At 41.8% G+C, this 22,944-nt stretch overlaps 2 protein-coding genes across 3 annotated transcripts in view; one reads left to right on the forward strand and one right to left on the reverse strand.

Annotated features, from left to right (window-relative positions):
• HTR4 (5-hydroxytryptamine receptor 4) overlaps positions 1–22,944 on the reverse strand; it is a 371,144-nt gene that overhangs the window by 279,441 nt on the left and 68,759 nt on the right. The window lies entirely within an intron of this gene.
• Positions 9,232–11,268, forward strand: ADRB2 (adrenoceptor beta 2). Its single transcript, XM_010989469.3, has one exon. It carries the CDS (start codon positions 9,466–9,468, stop codon positions 10,720–10,722), a length of 1,257 nt encoding a protein of 418 aa, XP_010987771.1. The 5' UTR covers positions 9,232–9,465; the 3' UTR covers positions 10,723–11,268.

Raw genomic sequence — 22,944 nt, forward strand, 5'->3', positions numbered from 1 at the left:
TCCTTCTTAACACCCACCAAGAGGTTATGAGATATTATCAACAGCCCCAATTTACAAGTGAGAAAGTCGAGACAGGGAGATTAAGCAACTTGCTGAGGGTTTTACAGCTAAGAACTGGAGGTAGAAGGACTTCATACGAAGCAGTTGGCCCCGAAGATACTGCAGAGCGCCTCACAGAATCAGGTCGTGCCTGGGTTTTTGTCTAAAACCACATACTGTTTTTGCTTCTCCCACTCCCTGCTGGTTTCTCTTGGGAGCCCTTCATTCCTCGATCACTTGCACACAAACCCTCATCTCAGAGGCAGCTGCTAGGAAACCCAACCTAAGACTTCTTCCAACAATCCACCCCCAAGGCTACCACCATTGGTAGTCTGATGTATACGTAGGATTTTTTTCCCATGTCAGATAAATACATTTATTCATTTAAAGGACTGCCCTTAGAGAAACAATTATAAAGTTGTGAAATTGAAGCTGTGCTAGAAAATCTAGGGTGATGATAATGACGATGGTGATAGGATGACAATGATAAACACACTCTTGGAACATTGTGCTTAGTTCCTGAAATGCATTATTTAATTTAGCCATCAAAAGAACCCTCCAAAAGTACTGCTATTCAAGGAATGCTTCCACTGTAACAACAACCACCAAAAGACACATCACCCCAAATCTATTTATCTTCTAATCATTATGGTATTTTAACTTACATTTTGCTGTCTAACCAAAACCCCAAACTCGATATGGCTATATCAGAATTCATCACTCCTTCCTGTTCTACAGACAGGCCACTGCTCTTGTCATTCCTGCTCGGCAATAGACCCCACTCCTTTGACTCATACCCCAACCCCCAGCCAATCCAAGTTATGCTGATTTGTCTTGACTTCTGCTGTCTTGTCTCTCAGTTCTCTCCTCCCCTTTCTAAATCCAGTTTTTCATACATCCTTTCTGTCCCCTTAACAATCACCCAAGGAGTTTTATCTTCATTTTACATACAAACATTCTGAGGCCCAGAGGTCTCAAGTAGAACACCTGCAGACTCAGCTGGTTAAGGGAAGAATCAGGATTGGAACTAGATTCATTTGGCTCCAAAGCAGTGCATCCCATTAGTGCAAGTCTGGGGCTGAGATACCTTTGGGTGTGATAAAAAATTATTTTAAGCACTTCAGTAACACTACATTAAATAAGTGTACGACTTTGGCGTTATTTGCATCCTTTTCAATTTTCTTTCGATGTTTTAAAACAAATGGGGAAAGTCCCATTTAGTGCTAGAATACCATTAATATCTCCCTGGCACTTGCTAATACTCCTTTTCAATAAAAATGAAAGCAGGCCTCAGGCTCAGAACTTTGGTGGGCAACAAAATCTAGCTAGAATTCATTAACATCGTTTTGTTTTCATGGTTATCTTCTATTTACAGGCAATGACATCAGTTTTCCACGTGCAGTAATGGCAGTAACACAAAATTTTCTTTAAAAATAAATGTATTTGAGTTTTAGAAGTATGTCAGTGTCAAAAACAAGTATTTAGTAAATAATAGCACACCTGCTACTCAGAATGGCGGGAATCACAATAGTGAAGTATGCAAAAAAAAAAAAAAAAGGTATTCTATAGGATATTGACAGTTTTGGCTTGCCAATTCAGTAACTCTTCAGAGCTGGACCCCACCTCCTCAATGGCCCTAAGTGTGCTTCCTTCAGTTTAGAATAAGAGGGCTCTTTGATGTCACCTAACCCTACCTCCCATTTCACAGATGAAGATTGAGGCTCTAAGAAAGAATGTGATTTCTTTAAGGTTATGTATAACATTATACATGTTCTGGGACCAGAACCTAGTCTCCTTATCCCCCATCCACGTTCTCTCCTCTTGCACCAAACTGATGATGACCGGCATTCACCACTACACACTGTTCATACCCACATCTGAAGGAGGCGCCAAGCAATCCCACTCAGATTCAGCAAGGAAATTAAGCCCTGTTCCCTAAGACATCTATAACACTGCATGTAATGACTTCATTTTTCTCTCATATTCTTAGGAGGGTAATAGCTGTGTACCATCCTTGGGAGAATTGGGAAGAACAGCCACTCAAATATTTTGCTGTAGGGTTTAATTCTCTTCCAAAAGCTTTACTGATGAAAGCTGCTAGAGTTAGCGCCTTTGGATGACTGATTGTCCTTAGGCTAAGGAGTCCTTCATATGACCAACTGAAGTTCCTCTTACTTTAATTTAATGCTATCTCTCTTTGTTCAGTCCCCCTGAAGTGCAGAGAATTTATTAGTATGTCTCTCATAAAATGCTGGCATAGCAGGAAATTAAATTCATCTGGTATAATCAGCCATCCTGAAAGCTTTGCTGGTTGCTCTGCTTACTTTATGGTTGCCAAGGTGATAGTAAATTGATTGTTTGATGACTTGTTCTAGGATCATTCTAGGTATTAATGCTAAGTTTAGACATTGTCAAACCCAAGTATGACTAGAAAGAGACCTGCCATGATAGTAAAGAAGACTCTAGATCCAAGGGAACAGAAATATTTAACCCAAAGAGGAGAAAGCTCAGGAGAGCTCAAAGGGATTCTCCCAAAGGCTTAAGGACAAGCTTGGGGAATAGAGGAGACTTGTTTTGAGTGGCCTCAAGGGGGCAGACTGAAGATCCATGGATAGAAGCTATAAGAAGGTGGATTTCAGTTAAATATCTGGATGGTTGGAGACATAAACACTGCTGAAAGGAACTGGTGAGCTTGCCTACATTACAGATGGCTGTCAAAGAGTTCTCGTGGATTCACTGTGTAACGAGCTGACTAGACTGTGACGTGCTTCATTCAAAACCCACTAACATCCCATCCAGCTATATAACTCAATGATAATGGTCATTTCAAGAATTCCATTCTTCTTTCTAAGGAAACAAGTTTTGTTCCTTTTAAAATTCTTTTTCACAGAAATTCAAATTAAAAACAAATTACTTCTATGACTGAAACATTACGCTGCACACCAGAAATTGACACACTGTAAACTGACTATGTTTCAATTTTAAAAAGAATGGGAAAGAAAAATACAATCGCCTCCAGTCCTCATGACTCCCATGGGACTCATGGATGACTCCCTTGTTTACCTGCTTCTATAAAATCTTTCTTTCCTTTTCTTTGAGATGTTCTTTGTTAATGAATATTCTCCTTACTGAAATAGCCTGAATAAAATCATCTTAATTGTCCAATGCAAAAAAAAGGCTCATTATGTTCAAAGTGTCCTTTCACATTATGATGGATAAGACATATGCATTCCATATATACATTTTGACTTAAAAATAAGGTTTCAATAATAGCTATCCCTTTTCCAAGGCAGCATGCTAAGCTCTGCATGCATTTAATTTCATTTAACGTAAACTTAATGAGATGCTGCTGCATAGAGATAATATTTAAGACAGACATGTGAGACTATCATTCAGAAAAAAAATCTATAGATGTTTCTTTAGAGGATCGTAAAGATGGAAGAACTCTTTAAGACTATGTCAAGTAGCTTACTGCCTATGTTTCCTTCTAGAAAACTTTGAAGTCTTTAATACATTTTGAGTTAATTTTTTTGTGTGTGGTCTAAGACAGTGGTCTAAGTTTCATTCTGTTGCATGGGTTGCCCAGTTTTCCCAATGCATTTATTGAAGAGACTGTTCTTTCCCCAAGTGAATATTCTTGCCTCCTTTGTTGTAAATCAATTAACCATATATGCACAGGTTTATTTCTGGGTTCTCTATCCTGTTCCATTGATCTGTGTCTGTTTTGTAACATAGCTTGATTGGTATGGCTTTGTAATATAGTTTGAAATCAAGGAGCATGATGACTCCAGATTTGTTCTTCTCTCTCAAGACTGCTTTGGCTATTTGGGGTCTTTTGCAGTTTCAAGCAAATTTTAGGATTGTTTGTTTCATTTCTGTAAAAAAGAAAAATGCTGTTGGAGTTTTGATAGGGATTTCACTGAATCTGTAGATTGCTTTGGGCAATATGGATTTTTGTTTATTGAGGTATAGTCAGTTTACAATATTGTGTCAATTTCTGGTGTACAGCACAATTCTTCAGTCATACATGAATATACATATATTCATTTTCATATTCTAATATGGACATTTTAATAACATGAATTCTTCCAAATCAAGAGCACAGAATATTTTTCCATTTATTTGTGTCTTCCTGAATTTCTTTCACCAGTGACGTAGTTTTCAGTGTACAAGTCTTTCACCTCCTCGGTTAAATTTAATCAAAGGTATCTTATTCTTTTTGATACAATTGTGAACAGGATTGTCTTCTTAATTTCTCGTTCTGATAGTTTGCTGTTAAGTGTATAGAAATGCAACCAATTTTTATATATTATTTTGTACTCTGCCACTTTACTGAGTTCATTTATTCTAACAGTTTTTTAATGGTATATTTAAGGTTTTCTATAAAAAATCATGTTATCCACAAATAGTGACAGTTTTACTTATTCCCTTCTGATTTGGATACCTTTTATTTCTCTTTCTTGCCTAATTGCTCTGGCAAGGACTTCCAATATTATGTTGAATAAAAGTAAGGGGAGTGAACATCCTTGTCATGTTCCTAATCTTAGAGGAAAACCTCTCAGCTTTTCCCCATGGAGTATGATGTTTTCTGTGAGCTTGTCATATATGGCCTTGATTATGTTGAGGTACATTCCCTCTGTACCCACTTTGCATAAAACTCCTAGAAGAAAACATAGGTGGCAAGCTACTTGACATTGACCTTGGCAATAAACTTTTGGATCTGACTCCAAAAGCAAAATCAACAAAAACAAAAGTAAACAAGTGGGACTACATCAAAGTAAAAAGATTCCGCACAGCAAAGGAAACCATCAACAAGATGAAAAGACAACCTACTGAATGGGAGAAAATTTTTGCAAATCATATATCTGATAAGGGTAACCCCTTATATGTATATATACCCAAAAATATATAAAGAATTCGTGTAATAACCAAACAATCCAATTTTAAAAATGATCAGAGGATCAAAATAGACATTTCTCCAAAGACTTACAGATGGCCAACAGACACATGAAAAGATGCTCAACATTACTAATCATAAGAGAAATACAAATCAAAACCACAATGAGATATCATCTTACATCTATCAGAATGACTATTATCAAAAAGACAAGAAATAACAAGTGTTGGAGAGGATGTGGAGAAAAGGGAATCCTCATGCACTCTTGGAGGGAATGTAAATTGGTGCAGCCACTATGGAAAACACTACAGAGGTTCAGTTCCTCAAAAATTAAAAATACAACTACCATATGATTCAGCTATTCCACGTCTGGATATTTATTTGAAGAAAATAAAAACACTAATTCAAAAAGATACGTGCACCCCCATATTCACTGCAGCATTATTTACAATAGCCAAGATAAGGAAGCAACCTAAGTGTACAGCAATGAATGAATGGATAAAGAAGGTGTTGCATATATCCATATTCATATATCTGTATATATAAATGGAATACCATGCCACCATAAAAAAGAATGAAATCTTGCCATTTGTGACAACATGAATGGGCCTTAACGGAATTATGCCAAGTGAAAGAAGTCAGATAGAGAAAGACTATGATTTCACTAACATGTGAAATCTAAAAAACAATACAAATGAACAAACAAAACAAAAATCATAGACAGAAGGAACAGAATGGTGTTTGCCAAAGTGGAGAGGCAGTGGGGAGTGGGTGAACAGGTGAAGGGGTCAAGAAGTACAAACTTCCAGTTATAAAATAAATAAGTCATGGGGATGTAATGTACAGCATGGTGACTATAGTCAATAATACTGTGGAGCATACTTGAAAGTTGCCAAGTGAATAAACCCTAAAAGTTAACTATGCATGGTGACAGACGGTAGCTAAACTTATTGAGGTGATCATCTCACAATGTATACAAATATTGAATCATTATGTTGTACACTTGAAACCAATATAATGTTATATGTTAATTATACCGCAATAAAAAGAATTTTTTTTTTTAAAGATGGAAGCCAGGCCAAAACTAGAATAAGATTTTTTCCTAAGGTGTCCAGATATTGGCATGAGGGCATTCTCTGGCTCCTGGAGCCTTACTCCTAGTCAAATATTTGTTTGGTAAATCAAAACGCGTTTTTTTTTTTTTATTCTGTTCAGCAGGTCGGAAATGACAAATCAGTTGTCTTAAGGGATTGACAAAATAGGTAATTAGACACTATCAATCACCATAAAAGAGCCTGCTTTTTCTTACATCAGATAAAGATGCATTTAGCCTACTAAGAACTTTCCAGCTCAACTAAAGCATTAACTCTCTAAGGCCACAAGCACAGTAAGCAGTGCTCATCACATTCCTCTGCTGGGAAATGAAGCCACAGTGTTGGGCAATGAAAACATGTGAGGCCAGGAACAGACCTGGCCTCCCAACCTTTCCTGCCACCTTCAACACTTCTTATTCCTGCACTTTGGCTTCCTCATTTGCAAACTGGAGAAGTCAGGGGAATAAAGTAAAGAAGCTATTAAAATCTTCCCCATTCTAACTGTCTTTAATCCTATAATTCTAAAAGGAGATCAGGAAAAGACCCTTGGTGTGAAGACAGCATCTTGAATCCTATCAGCTCAGCAATACAGAAGAGAGGTAGGGGAGAGACTGAGAGAGAGGCACTGTCCTTTGGCAAAGCTCGTACGCAAAGGCCTGGAACTTTGTGGACAAAAGCAGTCTTCCCCACTAGATTTAGTGATTGTGGGTTTTTTAGAAGGTGTCACCCAAAATATTCAAAGTTAAATTTTTAAGTGACTTATGTGTCTATCTAAATGATCAATTAGTGTTTCTCCTGGAAGGGCTTTCTTTGTTCTTTTTTTGTTATGAGAAGGTTAAACAATATGTTTGTTTATTCCATAGTTTCACAAACAGGAAGGAGGCTTTACATGGCTCGGTTCCACAGTTCAAGGTAGATACATATTTAAAGAAATGTTGCATAACACACACTGCCTCTTCCTAAAATGCATCATACCCGAGTCAATTTTAGAAAACACAAATATGGGTGAGTATATTTTGAAAACTATGTGAACATAATAGATTCTTAATTAATATTTGTGGCTGTTACGGGAAACATTTGTTTTTTAAGGCCATCTGTCATGCAAAAACAATTTCTGCTAGTGAAGGAAGTTAAAGAGGGCATGTAGGTTAAATTTTATTTATGAGTTCTAGAGTAACTTTTGTTATTTTTGTAATGCCCAAATAACTTTTGTTCTAAAATATTTTAGTGTTCTATTAAAGAAGACTAAAAACATATTCTAGACCATTAAGTAATTTATACAAATTTCATTTATACCTATATTTGTATGACATTTATATATGCAAAAACACTATCTCACTTATTACTATATCATTTGATTTTACCTCAGCCTGATGGAAGTGACTAGTCCCCATTTTGACATGGATGAAATTAGGCTCCATATTTTTTATTTGCCTGAGAAAAGTGAGCTAGAAAGTTCTAAGAGGGGGATTTGGAACTTGGTGTTCCTATTTCAATTGTAGTCCTTCTTCCCTATCCCCCATTCTTTTCTGCAGTGGTGATGCAATACTTTGAAAGGATTAAAAAATGGGTTTTAGAGTCAGGCAGAATTAGGTTCAACTCCTGCCTCTGGCACTGCCTGGCCCTGTGCCTCTGGGCAAGCTAGTTTCCTCTTTGAGCCTCATTTGTGAATTAAGCTAAAAATAGTTTCCTCCCCTCACCAAACAAATACACACAACATGGGATTGTGGGAAGGATTAAATGGAATAATGCATAAAAAGCACACAGCAGAATGTTCCATAAATGTTAGCCATTGTTATGTTATTATGTAATCTAGAAAATATGTTTGGTTACACTCGTGAAATACTTTCAGTTTTCCAAAGACACTGCTAGTATATGTGAAATCAAACCCTGAAAATTAAATTATTTTTAACAGTAAAGTCATAGGCCAGATACAAAGGGTAGTGTTTCATGGAGAAAAACCCTAGTTTGAAGGCTTGGTCTGACTTTCTTTTTAAGAGAAATTATCTTTTGCTTTCTGTGGTTTCAAAACAGTCTTAATGCTAACACATTCTGAGGCATATGAAATTGCCATTTTTCAAAGTCAGAAACTATAGAACAGTGGCAATTTCATACGGCTTAACCTAAAAAATCAACACTATGCAGCAGATCATTTTTTTAGTTGCAAAAGGATTACTGAAGTATAGCTTGAAAGGAAAATTATTCCATTTTCAATGCATTTTCATTTTAACAGACACTGAAGGAGTGATGATGCCATACTCACTAAAATTCTACAATTAAAATTAAAGCATACAACTTTCTTTCTGTTCCCCAACCACATACATGTATACCCCAGCTCCGAATGAAATCTCACGGGTAAAATTATGTCTCAATGCCTGCAAATTCCCAAGGAGGGCACCAAAAGCACTTGATAGCCAGCGTTCTGAGGAAATCGGCAACTGTTGAAGTCACCTCCTGTGGTTTTGCCAAATGTTTGAAAGGGAATCTGCCCTGAATCTATGTATTGGGGGAGAGGGGGAGTGGGTGGAGGTCCAGGGTGCAGGAATGAGGGGTTTGGAGACAAGGAGGGCTGTGGAGCCCTCCTTGTCTCCAAGTGGGCGTTTGTGTGTTGTTTACTTCTTTCTGTGTATGTGCCCATGCCTTTGTGCTTCTGGGTGCTCCTGGGTTTGTTCTTTGCCTCCTCTGTGTTGGACAGGGGTGACTGTGCCAGTCGTCTTCTGTGTGTGAGCGCGTGTGCTTGTCGGTGCGCTGGATGGGTGTGTCTGAATGTCGGTGGCTGTGGTTCGGTATAGGTCTGTGCATGTCGAGGTGCAGTGTGCCTGTCCATGCGTGTCTCGGGGGGCACTCTATTTCTGAATGAGAGGATATACCCGCGTACTGCCCTGTGCCCTGAGATCTCAGGCCGCACGGGCACCCAGGGCAGACAGGTAGCAGTCACAGAAGAGCCAGCAGCTGCCAGTCTGCTGGTAAGCCCGCCAGCCCCCGCTTCAGCCCTCGGGCCAGTTCAGGTAGCCGAGAGGGAGTGGTGGCCCGCCCGCTCCCGGGAGAAGCTGGGCCCCGCCCGGACCAGCCCCGGGATGGGGCGGGAGAGGGGAGGAAAGAGGCGGGAGAGGGGAGGGGGCCTCGCCCCCTTGGGGCTGCCCGCGCGCTATTGGCCGAAAGTTCCAGCACGTCACGGAGAGGGCAGGTCCCCTAAAGTCCTGTGCACATAACGGGCAGCGCGCACTCCGAGGCAGCTCCTCCAGAGCGCAGGCTGGGACCGACGGACACCGCGAGACCAGAGCACCCCGGAGCTGAGTGCACCACACGCCCCCACCACATCCATCCACGGCCGCTGCATGAGGCTTCCAGGCGCCTGCTCGCTGCTCGCAGCGCCCCGCTGGAGGTCCGCCCGCTAAGGCGCGGCCGGTGCGCTCACCTGCCAGCCTGCGCGCCATGGGGCAGCCCGGGAACCGCAGTGTCTTCTTGCTGGCGCCCAATGGAAGCCACGCCCCGGACCAGGACGTCACGGAAGAACGGGACGAGGCGTGGGTGGTGGGCATGGGCATCGTCATGTCGCTCATCGTCCTGGCCATCGTGTTTGGAAACGTGCTAGTCATCACAGCCATCGCCAAGTTCGAGCGTCTGCAGACGGTCACCAACTACTTCATCACCTCCCTGGCCTGTGCTGACCTGGTCATGGGCCTGGCGGTAGTGCCCTTTGGGGCCAGCCACATACTCATGAAAATGTGGAATTTTGGCAACTTCTGGTGCGAGTTTTGGACTTCCATTGACGTGTTGTGCGTCACGGCCAGCATTGAGACCCTATGCGTGATCGCCGTAGATCGCTACCTTGCCATCACGTCACCCTTCAAGTACCAGTGCCTGCTGACCAAGAATAAGGCCCGAGTGGTCATTTTGATGGTATGGATCGTGTCTGGCCTTACCTCCTTCTTGCCCATTCAGATGCACTGGTACCGGGCCACCCACCAGGAAGCCATCAACTGCTATGCCAAGGAGACCTGCTGTGACTTCTTCACGAACCAAGCCTATGCCATTACCTCCTCCATCGTGTCCTTCTACTTGCCCCTGGTGGTCATGGTCTTCGTCTACTCCAGGGTCTTCCAGGTGGCCAAAAGGCAGCTGCAGAAGATCGACAAATCTGAGGGCCGCTTCCATGCCCAAAATCTCAGCCAAGTGGAGCAGGATGGGCGGAGCGGGTCAGGACACCGCAGAGCCTCCAAGTTCTGCTTGAAGGAACACAAAGCCCTCAAGACTTTAGGCATTATCATGGGCACTTTCACCCTGTGCTGGCTGCCCTTCTTCATTGTCAACATTGTGCACGTGATCCAGGATAACCTCATCCCTAAAGAAGTTTACATCCTTCTAAACTGGGTGGGCTATGTCAACTCTGCTTTCAATCCTCTTATCTACTGCCGGAGCCCGGACTTCAGGATTGCCTTCCAGGAGCTTCTGTGCCTACGCAGGTCTTCGTTGAAGGCCTATGGGAATGGCTGCTCCAGCAACAGCGACGGCAGAACTGACTACACAGGGGAACAGAGTGGATATCACCTGGGGGAGGAGAAAGACAGCGAACTGCTGTGTGAGGACCCCCCAGGCACGGAAGACTTTGTGAACCGGCAAGGTACTGTGCCCAATGATAGCACTGATTCACAAGGGAGGAATTGTAGTACAAATGACTCGCTGCTGTAATGCGGTTTTTCTACTTTTTAAGACCCCTTCTCCCCCTCAACAAAACACTAAACAGACTATTTAACTTGAGTGTAATAAATTTAGGATAAACTTGTATAGAGATGTGCAGGAGGAAGGACATCCTTCTGCATTTTTATTTTTTATTTTTTTAAGCTGTAAAAAAAGAGAAAACGTATTTGAGTGATTGTTTCTTGTACAGGTCAGTTCCTCTTTGCATGGAACTTGTAAGTTTATGTCTGAAGGGCTTCGGTCCCAGAGGACCTGGGGCTGCTATGTTTTGATGATTTTTCTGCGTATCTACCTCACTGGTCAAGTATTAGGGGTAACATATTGCTGCTGGTAATTTGTATCTGAAGGAGACCTTCCTTCCTGCACCCTTGGACTGGAGGATCTTGAGTCCCTCGGACCTTTCAGCTGTGAACATGGACTACCCCCACCCCTCTTATTTGCTCAAACGGGGTATTGTAGGCAGGGATTTGAGGGGCAGCTTTGGTTGTTTTTCTGAGCAAAGTCTAAAGTTTACAGTAAATAAATTGTTTGACCATGCCTTCATTGCACCTGTTTCTCCAAAACCCCTTGACTGGAGTGTGGTTGCCTCCCCAACTGGAAACCGCAGGTAACTATTTGTAATAACTGCCCAGTGACTTAATGTGGAATGACACAGGAATGACATACCCTGATTGCTTAACCCTTTCCTTTGCCTTTGAATCTGCCACTACAAACCTACATCTCTCCTAATGCTGGTGCCCCAACATCAGTTTTGCCTGCCCCCAGCATAGCTCATCTCGCTCTTCCTACAGGCATTATTCTGTTACATCAGTAACAGTGACTCATAAAAATGGAATTACGGGCATCTGTTGTATCCCTCCATGTGCCCCCACCACCCGCCTTCCAATTTTGCTTATTTCATAGCTGCTTATATTTTTATCTTTGCCATGTCTTATAGTAGAAATCTTTGTACTGCATCAGGGCTTGGCATTTTAAAGATAAGGAAATTCTTGTGAAAAAGCTACTCAAATGTAGTCCCGTAGTTCCAAGGGAAATGGAAAGGTCGTGTGTTATAGGGGTAAAAGATGAAAAACATTTAACTGGTGAACACCTCCTGACCTAGAAACAGGGTTTCCTCCTTCCGTACTGCTGTCCCTTTTTCCCCTTTCCCTTTGACTCTAGTCACTTCAGTATAAATCAAGATTTCTCAATCTCACGCTATTAACATTTTCAACCAGATAATTCTCCATTGTGGAGGACTGTCCTGTACATTGTCAGATGTTCATCAGCATCCCTGGCCACAACACATTAGATGCCAGTAGCACCTCCTGGGATGTGACAACTAAAACTATCTCCAGACATTGCCAAATCCTCATCCCTGGAGGGATGAAATTGTCCCTGATTGAGAACCACAGTTATAAACTTCAAAAATCTAAATAAATTTTTAGATTCTGCTTTATATAACCGCCATATTTTGCAGAGTGTAAGGGATTTTTTACAGTTTACCCAGTTAGTGACAGACCCTGAGCCAGTGCTCTTTCCACTCTGTCACACTGCCTTCCAAGCTTACTCTCCAGCTGCCCAGACACTGTGAGACATGAACTGTTTGGGAGGGTTTATCAATGAAGGCGAGGTCTGTAAGCCATTACCGCCTGTTTGTGGAGAGATTATAATCCTGTTAAGAAGCAAGCAAGGGAAAATCACAAAAGTAAACACATTTCTTCCCCCACCCCCTTTCTATTTTTGCTTGTGTGTCTGAGCCAGAGCTTGGCCCAGGTTTGACAGAGTGGATCGTCCTCCTTGGCAACGCCAGCCTGGAGAGGATCAGCCTTCAGGGTTCATTGCCATTTCACTCGCTCATGAAGCTGACTCCACTTCTTTCTTTCCTTCTGTCCCAGCCAAGGTCCCCAACCAGAAAAGCATTAGTCTCCTCCGCTTCCTGTCAGCTCAGCAATGGGGTGTCTGAGCGAGCCCTGAGCTCTCGGGAGAGAGTTAGGTGCCCGTGTTTCTAGAATGTGCCATGGCGAACTGGAGAGCATGTGCCATTCAGCACTTTTGCTTTTCCTCCAAGGGCTTTCATACCTATTATCACATTCTTCTCCTGCTCTGGGCCCAACACTCAGAAATGCAGGCAGCTTCTCCAGCTAATCTTCACACTCCTCATAGCCTCGTGGGATCTTGGACTTGGAAGAGAAAATAAACAAAGCACTTGACATCCACAGAGACCGAAAGCCTGAGAGGGGGGATGACCTGCCCAAGGTAAGAAGCCAAGGATGTCAGAGATGGGGCTAAAGTCAGGGAACCCGGCTGGGTACCAGTAACTGGTGTATTCTCTCCACTGCATTGTCATTGAATTATACCCTCAGGCTCAACTGGGGAAGCTTTTCCCTGGGGCTGTCGCATTAACAAATTCATTTCAGCAGACATTTTTATTTCTTCCAGGTCCTTAATACAAAACGCAGGCAATAAACAAATAATCTGTAATAGGGAGAGGGGAAAGAATTATTCCTTTTTCTCAGTAAGAGTTCACTAGGATATCCTCAGCATTTAGGGAAATTTGGAGATTCCTTAACTGTGTATGACCTGCCAGGAATTTCAAGCCACTCTGGGTAGAAATTTCCCACAGTCTTTTTTTTTTTTTTATAAGTTGGAAACTTTTATCATTTGTAAGTCCCATGGACAGTAAATATTAATAAACAATGTTGCATATATACTCTTTTAGTTAGAGGAAAATCTAATATAATTTCAGTTAAAAACTCAGCTATGAATGTTAATTCATAAACTCCCAGCTAAAAGGGAGTTTAGCTTAATTCGTGTCTGATTAGGAATACTTTTAGATCTTCGATTAGTTTTAAGAGTTCTGACAAGCAAGAGCATTTTAGGCCTATCTCAGTTCCTTGCTTTCTATATTCTTTTGTTCTGCTTTGTTTCTTTTGGGGGCAGGACATATTTGTCAGTGTCTTTCTGTCCCTCTATTTACCGACAGGTTGGTTACATAAGGTTTGTGTTGGATTCATCATCATAAAGTTGTCTTTGCCTGGACAGCAAGTTCTCGGAATCTGTCAAATGAGAACTTTATCCTGAGATGCAAGCTGACAGGTGTGCAAAGTGGCAGGACAGGGTGGGCCTCACCACTGAGATCGTTATTGGGAGAAGGAACCCGGGAAAAAGGGACCTGGGAAATAGGAACTATCATGACACAATGCTTAGAATGTTTCTGATGTACCCACTGCCAAAAAAAATAATATATATACCTAGACCAGAATCAGTCCAGGGGTATTTACAACTAATGTGTGCAGCAGAAGAAAAATATAAGTTTCAGTCTCTGAATTCTGGAGCATAATATTAATAATACTACACAGATACCTTCTATGAAATCTTACTAAATGTTAGGGTCTGTGTTAGGCACATTTTAAGCATGATGTGACCTTGACAGTCTTATGAAGTAGGTAGCAAAATTGTCCTCATTTAACAAACGAGGGAACTGAGTTTCAGAAAGGTTAAGTCACTTTCCATGGCCACACAACCAGCTAGCTGCAGAATCAAGACTGGAACCCAGGCCCGTGTGATCCCTGCACACATGAAAACCAGAAAGCAGCATAAGGCAGTTTATAATCCATGCCAGAATAAGTGTAAGAACTGGAAATGCAATACCTTGTTGAGAGAGGAGGGAGATTGCTGTGGGTTGGGGCAGGGAGGAATGTTCCCTTGGAAGCATGTGACTGCAGGGTTTGCTGGGGACTGGGACAGGAAACCAATCACTGAAGTGCCTGGTCTGCTTCTCTGAGTCTTTGCTTTGTCTTTTCATCACAGAATCATACCAAATTGAAAAGAGGACATGAAACTTTAAAACAAGCACATGGTAAAGCAGAAATACAACATGCCTCATGTCCTGGCAAATTCATCTTCGGTTCCAAAGTTGGGAAGTTCACCTACATTGAGCAGGTAGCTGGATCTTATGGAAAATTTGGCAGGCCTAGGTGGCCCTATTAATGTGCTGTCCATTTTGAGCTAGCATTCTAGGGCAACAGAGATGACTCTCTTCTGACAGAAGAGAGCAACAAGGGTTAATATACTTTGAAGGATGCTTTCCATTGACAGCATAATCTCTGCCAAATTCAGCCCTATGCTAATCCCTACTTCACAGACAGTGCAAATATAATTTGAAGAAGGAATTTTTGAAATACCTAAGAGAACAAACTTCCCAACCACTTTCAAGAACTTGAGACATTCTTGTGTCTCGTGAATAAGACACACGGTGAGGCGAATAGAGGCCCGAATTGGGATTCATGCAACTAGATTTCAGGTCTCAGCTCTTTCTCTCCCTGTCTCTGTTTCAAGCCGAGGAAGGCAGTTTTCCTGTTTTCCTCAGCGGACCTCAGTTTGCTCCTCTGTAGAATAATGAGGCCAGTGCAGGTGGTCTCTAAGCTCTGCTTAGCTCTGAATTTATATAGCTGTTAGTTAAGAGGCTAATTAGAGACAGCAGTTTATGTTTCTAATTAGAATTGATGACATTTGTCATATAAATCATGGTCCAATGTCCTGGGGGTGGTCAGGTTGCAAAAGAGAATGTTGTACATGATAACTGCTTTCAAATATTTAACGACCATCTAGGCAAAAGGAGCATATCTATTTTATATGAATATCATAAGGCAAGCAGTAGATTCCAGCTCAGGTGAAGGAAGACTTTTTCTAAGAGTGAAATAGGTTCTATATCAGAGTAGTGAGTCTCCTGTCATTGGAAGCATTCAAGAGAAGTCCAAATAAAGGTCTGTGCACCATGAGGCACAAGGGGTTCCTACACAGAGTAGAGGCTGGACTAAGCTCCTTCCAAATCTGTGATTCTATGTCCTTGAAAACAACAGACCTGAATGTTCTTAAAAAGTATTCAGACCATTCCCTAATTCCAGCTGGCCTTCTCCCCAATTCCTCTGGATTTCAGAGGCTTCACTGCATTCCTAACCAGGAAACCTCCCGGGGAAATCAGGATCTCAACAGTCTTTGGCCATGGAGGGAAATCCAGAAATAGAGCAATAAGGTTAAGCAGTTTTCCAAACTATTAGACCTTTTCATCAGCTGCTCTTCCCATGCCTTTTGCAAGTGACCTACTAACTCCCAGAGAGAGAATAATGAGAGCTGCAAAGTCCTCTCTGCAAAGGCTATTACATCCTTCTCCACCCTCAGAATCATTGCACTTCCTGTGGTCTTTCTGTCACCCGCACAGGACAGGAAGGAAGGGAGGCAGGTCCCTAGCCAGCATGGGGAGCACTCCAGAGCTCTCTGGCCCAAGATCCTGGAAACCTGAGGATTGTGTAGCCCACCATTAACCACTGGGCAACCTCAGGCAGGTCACTTCCCTTCTCTAGACCTGTTTCATCATTTCTTAGCAGACATGGTTTGGTTTACATAAGTCCTATGTCTCCTTCTTTGTCCAAAGTTCTGTAAGATTTCAGGAAGTCTTCAGTGCTGCACATCTGGCTTCATGGCTTTTATTTTAAAAGCACATTTTTTTTCTTGTTAAAAACGTAATAGAACTTATTGTAAAACATTTAAAAATATATGAAAGCACAAAATGAGATAAATCACGTGTAACGTTACCACCTAGAGATAGCCGTTGTTAAATCTGATGTATATGCTTTCAGTCTTTGTTCTAAGCATGGCTATACAAAAGGGTAGAATTTGTGTATTTTTAAATAAAAATGGAATTAGATTATTCATAGAATTTTGGACCCACTGATAACACTTTAACAAATGCCTCCTTGAATATATTATTATGATCCAGATATCATAATTGCTACTGGTCTACTGGCCTGGCCATAGAGTATCCAGCAGTTTTCAGACTGCAGGAGAATCATCATTTCCAGAGCATATGGATTGGGAGATCTGAGCTGGGGCCCACGAATCTGCATTTTAGTGTGTTCTCATGGGTTTTCCCCACAGACCACATTTTGAAAAAATAAGGTTACAGAGATAAATTTTGTAAATTAAACAGAAGGCTCCCTCTCCCCTTGTAGTGGATGAAAAAGATGTTTCTATACTGTACTTGTCTCTTCAAAAGCATGCTCTCTGCACCTGGGCTCTTCCCTGCTTTCAGAGCATGGGAAACTAACCACTGAACCTCCAGGGCAGGGTTCCTTCTGCATTGTTAAGTGCCTTTGACTCAGCCTGTTGACTTGTGTTAAAATAAGTCTATTCAAGTTATACAGTGACCAATACTCTCTATTTGAAAAGTGCAACAGCAGGTTTCTATTCCATAGAGCACCTCTTGTGATCATGCAGGCTAATAACTACAGTGTGCTTACCATGAACCAGGCCTTGTACTTGGCAATTCTCATGCATGATCTTATTTTGTACTCATAGCAACCCTACAAAGTCAGCACACTTATATTAGTCCCCATTTTATAAATCAGGACACTGAGACTCAAAGGGGTTAACTGAGTTGCTAAAGATTACACAACAAACTGAAGTGAAACCCAGCTATTCTGAACCAGGGCCCATGTGCTTTTCCACCAGGAGAGTCCATCTTTCCCCCTGTTAGGGATCAAGTGAAAGAGAAGGAAGGAGACAATAATGAGAGGAAATTTGTAATGGGTGCATTTTGTTTTGTTCTTCATGGATTCTTTTCAGAGCGGTCCGATCAGTTTCTGAGCCTTGGAGCTAAGGGGCAAGCCCATGTCCCCTAGGTAGGCCGTGGCTAAGCATAAACTAGGAAACCAGATTGTGCTGAGGGCTGGCAGCACACTCTTTCACCATGACTCAGGCACAGTTTGAGTGAGCTTCACCGGCCAGGGCCTGGGAGGAGACAGAGGAAGCTGCCTGCTAACAGCACATGGGTTTGCCACTTTCAGGTCAGGAAGCCCCTGATGTCTGGAAATGCTCTTCCCATTTCTCTGCCCAGGTGTGTGTCACATCAGAGAATATCAGGATGGGACCGGCACTGAGTGAGCACATACCTCCTTAGTGTACTAAAAAACCCCAGGTTCCAACAGGCAAGGTCAGTGGCAAGGTAATACAAGAGCCAAGAGATAACCACTTCCCCTGGCTTGTTTTATTATTATTTTTCTAGTGCAAAGAGGGGAGAAACTGTAGTTTCTGAATGTATTCATTTCTCCAGGAAGAGAAAACAGGTTTTGAAATCACAACAGCAACACCCATGATACTGCAGCACTGGAGTCCTAGGTCATTCCTGCTTCCTTTTTGACTGCTCTATATTGGCTTTGCAACCTCGGGCCTTGTGCCCAGAAGCCACAACTGCCATTGGGGAGCTTCCTTTGTTATTAGACCGTTCTGTCTCTATTCCACTGCTTAGTGTTTCTCTTTGTAAAAATTCTAGTAAGTATTTCTAAATATTACAATCAATCCTGACAACCTGTTAGGTTTTTATTGTTTTGTTTTGTTTGAGAGGGACCCACAGTTCTCAAAATACATATTGCAACAATAAGTCTGCTCTGCTCACAAATATTCAGACTTCCCTTCTTGCTTCACTTCCCATAGTGTCTTTCTATAAATCCAAGTGCTCATCTAGCATCTTCAACCTAAGAGAACCAAGGGTCAACCTCAAGGACCTGAGGTGGGCAGCCTTAGAAATCTCGTTTCATAAAATTGTGGATGAGTTAGTGGTGTCAATTTAGGTATGAGTTTCTTGACATTGATTTATGTTATTGTGGTGGGTCCCAAAATTTATAGAGCCCAAAAATGATTTGGGGGAACATCTGAAAAATGCACATTCCTGACCTCCAACCCTGAGAGTCTTCAGGACTGGGTTGGGGGCCAGCAGTCTGCATTTTGTCACAACTTCCTCAGAGGACTGTGATGAAGGTGCTCTTAGGATTGCAGTTTGGGGACCTAGACATCACACTGTCTTCCCCTCCTCTCTTCAGGCTCAAGAGCACAAAATGTAGGCATGGAAAAAATGATCCTGTACAGCTGCCTGCATTCACAAAAATAATTGTTCTGTCAGATAAACAGAATCCTAATTTCTCCATGTAATCAAATAAAACAATGTAGATGAAAATAATTTATAAATGATAAAATTTACTATGAAAGTGAAGGTAAGAATAAAATGCCTTGAGCAGTTAGGCATTTGATTGAAAATATATTTTGTGACAACATGGAATCCACACAGTTATACCCCTTAACAGCATCATTGTCTCCTAGTCCCAGACCCTCTGCCTATAGACCAGGAAATAGCAACACAGGAAGAAAAAGAGATTTTTGTTGCAGGGATGGATTCTTTGTCCAATGCTCCATCCTCCTGGACACTCTGCTATGATTATGTCAAATCATACTAATGTCTATCTGAATCAATTTGCCTAATTTACATAAACCCTCCTACTTAGAAATCTGACAGGGACCCGCCCAGCTGCAGAGAAGAGTGATTCATACATATACATACTCCTCCATAGATGCACACACCTAAATAAACACACACAGACTTTCACATTGATGCCTACACCCATATCAACACAAATATATACACATGCATTTCACGTAGATGTGTGGACACATCTGTGTTCTTTTTGTATACTCCCATATGAATATGTACACATGTATAGGGAACAGATGTATTTAACATAAACATTTTCCCTTAGATAAAAACACAGAGAGTCCTAAGCACACTTTTGTATGCTCCAACTGAGCAAACAAGCCATGTCATGTAGTCATGGTCCCATGCTACCTAAGTACACACAGGTTCCTTCCTATCTGGCCCTTCTTCCTAGTTAAGTATATACACACTTGATTCAATACATGGCTGTTGAGCTCTTATTTACTGCCAGGAACTGTTAGGTGCTGAAGATCAGTGAGTGAAAGAAAAAAAAAAAAAGTAATTCTTAGAGGTCAGTAAAAGTTCCTCCAAAGAAGGTTTCAGCTGAGAGATGAAGGATGGCTAGGTAATTTGTAGAAAAGGAGAGGAGGGAAGAACATACCACTCAAGGAGAAAAGTACGGACAAATGTCCTGTGGTGAGAGGAAACCTTGTGCTTAAGAAGGACTAAGCAAAGGTCAGTGTAGAGAAGGTGTGCAGAGGGAGAGAGAGAGAGAGCTTAGCAGGGGCCACACAGGAAGGGCCTTTTAAGCTACATCAGGATTTGGATCTTTATCCTAAAAGCATTTAAGAGCCATTGATATGTTTACAGCAGACATAAGATTTGTATTTTGAGGGATTATCTCTGAAGATATGCCTACCCATACAAAAGCATTCTTACATAGGTAAGTGCACACATATAGGTTCTTATGTTTTCCTAGAAATGCATATTTACATACAGGTATTCACTTGCAAACTCTGCCTCTGTGAATATACCCCTATGTATTTATATATATGTGGTGTACATAAATCCAGCAGGCATTAGAAGGCAGGGAAACACCCTCCTTGTTGGGTACCATCAGGCCTAACTAAGCCAGTCAGTGGTGTAGGGACAAGGGAAGTGGTGTATCAAACCCTGACCCTCTGACTTTGGAGCTTTGGTTCTGTGGCTTGGCCTCATTCCTGTGCCTCCAGCTCTGCTCTCTCTTCTCTTGGCTGAGAGCACTCAGTGACAAGGTGGGGTTTCTTCCAGAACACGATCATTGGCTATTCTTGGCCCAGGCAAGGAGAGGATGGAAAGGATGGGTTGCAGGTTGCATAAAGATTGCCTTGTGCCCTCCCAGAATTGTAAGCAAAGACTCTGCCCAGTTCCAAGCCTGGAGTAGTCTTTGCCTAGAGTCAGCAATACTGAGATGTAAACGTAAAGACGGACAATCAGAAGTCTGCGGGTCCTGATGGGGACTGTGGTGGGACTTGAAGTAGTGCACTCTGCAAGTAACCACTGCATGAAATGAGACGCTAGGGGAAGAAAAAGAGAAAGCCTGGCAGGGAAGCCTTTTCAAGGCAAGATGTCTGACTGTGTCCCTTACTGCTCCGGTACAGAAAACACATGTACACACGTATTTACACATTATTAATTTCCCTTCAGTGGGTGTACCATCTCATAGCAGAGGAAGTAGCAAGTAATTAATCAGCCACAACACCCTGCATTATTTTCTCTCCCCTGAACTAGAATTACATGTGTGTACCTTTTGCTCCTGTTTACCAGCAAAGCCAGCAAGGGCTTTAATCAGAGCCAGTGACAGACTCCAGGGAGATCAACAGAAACATTCATGGAGAATTAGTCTACTGAGAGCCTTACATCTTTGGGCCTTACGGACGTTCCCAAATGATTTTTTTTTTTTAATTCTAGAGACTCCTACCCACTGAGACTTTATGTTTTCAAATGTGTGCTTGCCAAATGTTTTCCTCCATAATTAAAAGGAATTGTGTAATGTAATTTGAAGCTCTTTTTATTTTGCACCAGCCTGTGTAAGGAACACCCTCTTTTCTTTCAGCTGGATGCTTTTTTATGCTATCCTGGCCCCCAACTACCAGATGCAACAAGGGCTAAAGACCACAGCACTGTGCTCCTGGGGCTACTGTTATAACAATCTTTCATAATGACCCAGCACTTGGCAGTTTACTAAAGGTTTTACATCTGCCATCTTATCTAATCCTCACCACTCTGAGGTCAGCATGGGTGTTCCCTTTTCACAGAAAGACTGATGTTAAATACTTGCCTAAAGGCAGGGCCCTAATACGTGGTACTTGAGCTTAGATCTTCATACTCATACACAGAAGACAACACAAGTTCTTCCACTCTGCTAACCTCCTAGGACCTGGATCTCTTCTCACTGTACTTCTCTGTTTTCTGCTGCATTTTATCTTAGAAACACCCCAGCACTGAAGCCACAGCTGCCAAGCTACCGATAAGTGACTGCCAGCTCCAGGGACAATCCCCAAGATGCTTTCAATACTGACAAGCCCCAGGCTTGAGCTGGGAGTGGGCAGCACTGGAACTACCAACTAAGGCTTAGAGCAGGAGCTCCAAGCCTCCAGGTTCCTCAGCTCAGTCACCAGATGCACTTTCAGCAAGTCAGAGCTATGGGATCACGTGTCCTGCTTCCCATACCTGCCCTGCTGGCAGCTCAGAGCTCCACTGAGGCTGTCCTTGTTCACACAGCCTAATTCCTCTTGGATCAGGATGCTCCTGTGGGAAGACCCAGTGTGATTTGCTGCCCCAATCCCACACCCATTGGGCCATAGCCCAGCCTGCTTTTAAGGGCCAAGTTCCACACCTTGATAAAAACTGCAGGCTCCAGGAAGTATTTCAACTTCTTGAAAATGGCTTGTGTTTGGTTGAAATTATTTTAGTCAGAGCAATTATATGTTCTTGTTTTATACACACATCTTCCAAAGGAACTGCCTTCAGGACCAGTGAACGGTATTTAATGGATCTGGGAAAGCTTGTGGTGGATGACAAATCCCAACCACAAGAAAAGCTCCCATTGGCCATCTCTTCTCCTCGGAGTATCAGCTTATTTGGTTTTCTTACCTTTCTAAGCAATATGTGACTAATTTGTTCATTCATTCACTCAAAAGATGTTTGAACACTTACATATGCCAGAACCTGGGATGCAGCCATGACTGAAGTAGACATGGTTGGCCACTGTTTTTGTTTATTTGTTTGTTTCTTATGGTCTAATGGAAAAGACAATGAAAAGGGAATTGTAAGTGGTATCTGGATCAAGTTCCCTAATACTCACACCAGAGAAACTTAAATATACCTATGAAAAGTTTTTTTGTTTCCTGTCATCAACCTTTTTATTTAGTTTAGTAAATGCTAGAATATAAATACATAACAATATGTCCCTTCTTATCATGAGAAGTCATTTATGTAACTAAAATTCATGGCCAATATTTTATATAACAAAACAACACAAAAGAAAAAATCTGCAAATTATCAGAAAAGGAGCAAGGATGTCAGAAAATAATACATTTTATGTAAATTAAAGAGGACAGTTACCATGAAAATCCATCACTTTCCTAACTGGATTTTACAGAATAAAGTCAATATGTAGGCATATTATTCTGTGAACTGCTATGAGTACATAAAATTGGCTTCTAGATTTTGCCAGTATGTTCAGGAAGATAGCTGATATCTGTCAATCTCAGACTAGTCTCAAATCATCTATAAAAATATTACTATCATCTCTTTAAAAATGTCTCGGGGAAAATCAGCATTGGTTGTAGCTCCCAAGATTACCAATTGTCTCTAACGTGGTCCTTCTCTGGAATACTGTGCCCAGTTCTGAGGCCCATAGTTTTCAAGGGAAGGAGGGCATTTGGGACACCTTTTGGGCTTGCCAGATTTAGCAAATAAAAATA

The sequence above is a fragment of the Camelus dromedarius genome, chromosome 3, assembly GCF_036321535.1.
Source record: "Camelus dromedarius isolate mCamDro1 chromosome 3, mCamDro1.pat, whole genome shotgun sequence".
In the NCBI taxonomy this organism is placed as follows: Eukaryota; Metazoa; Chordata; class Mammalia; order Artiodactyla; family Camelidae; genus Camelus; species Camelus dromedarius.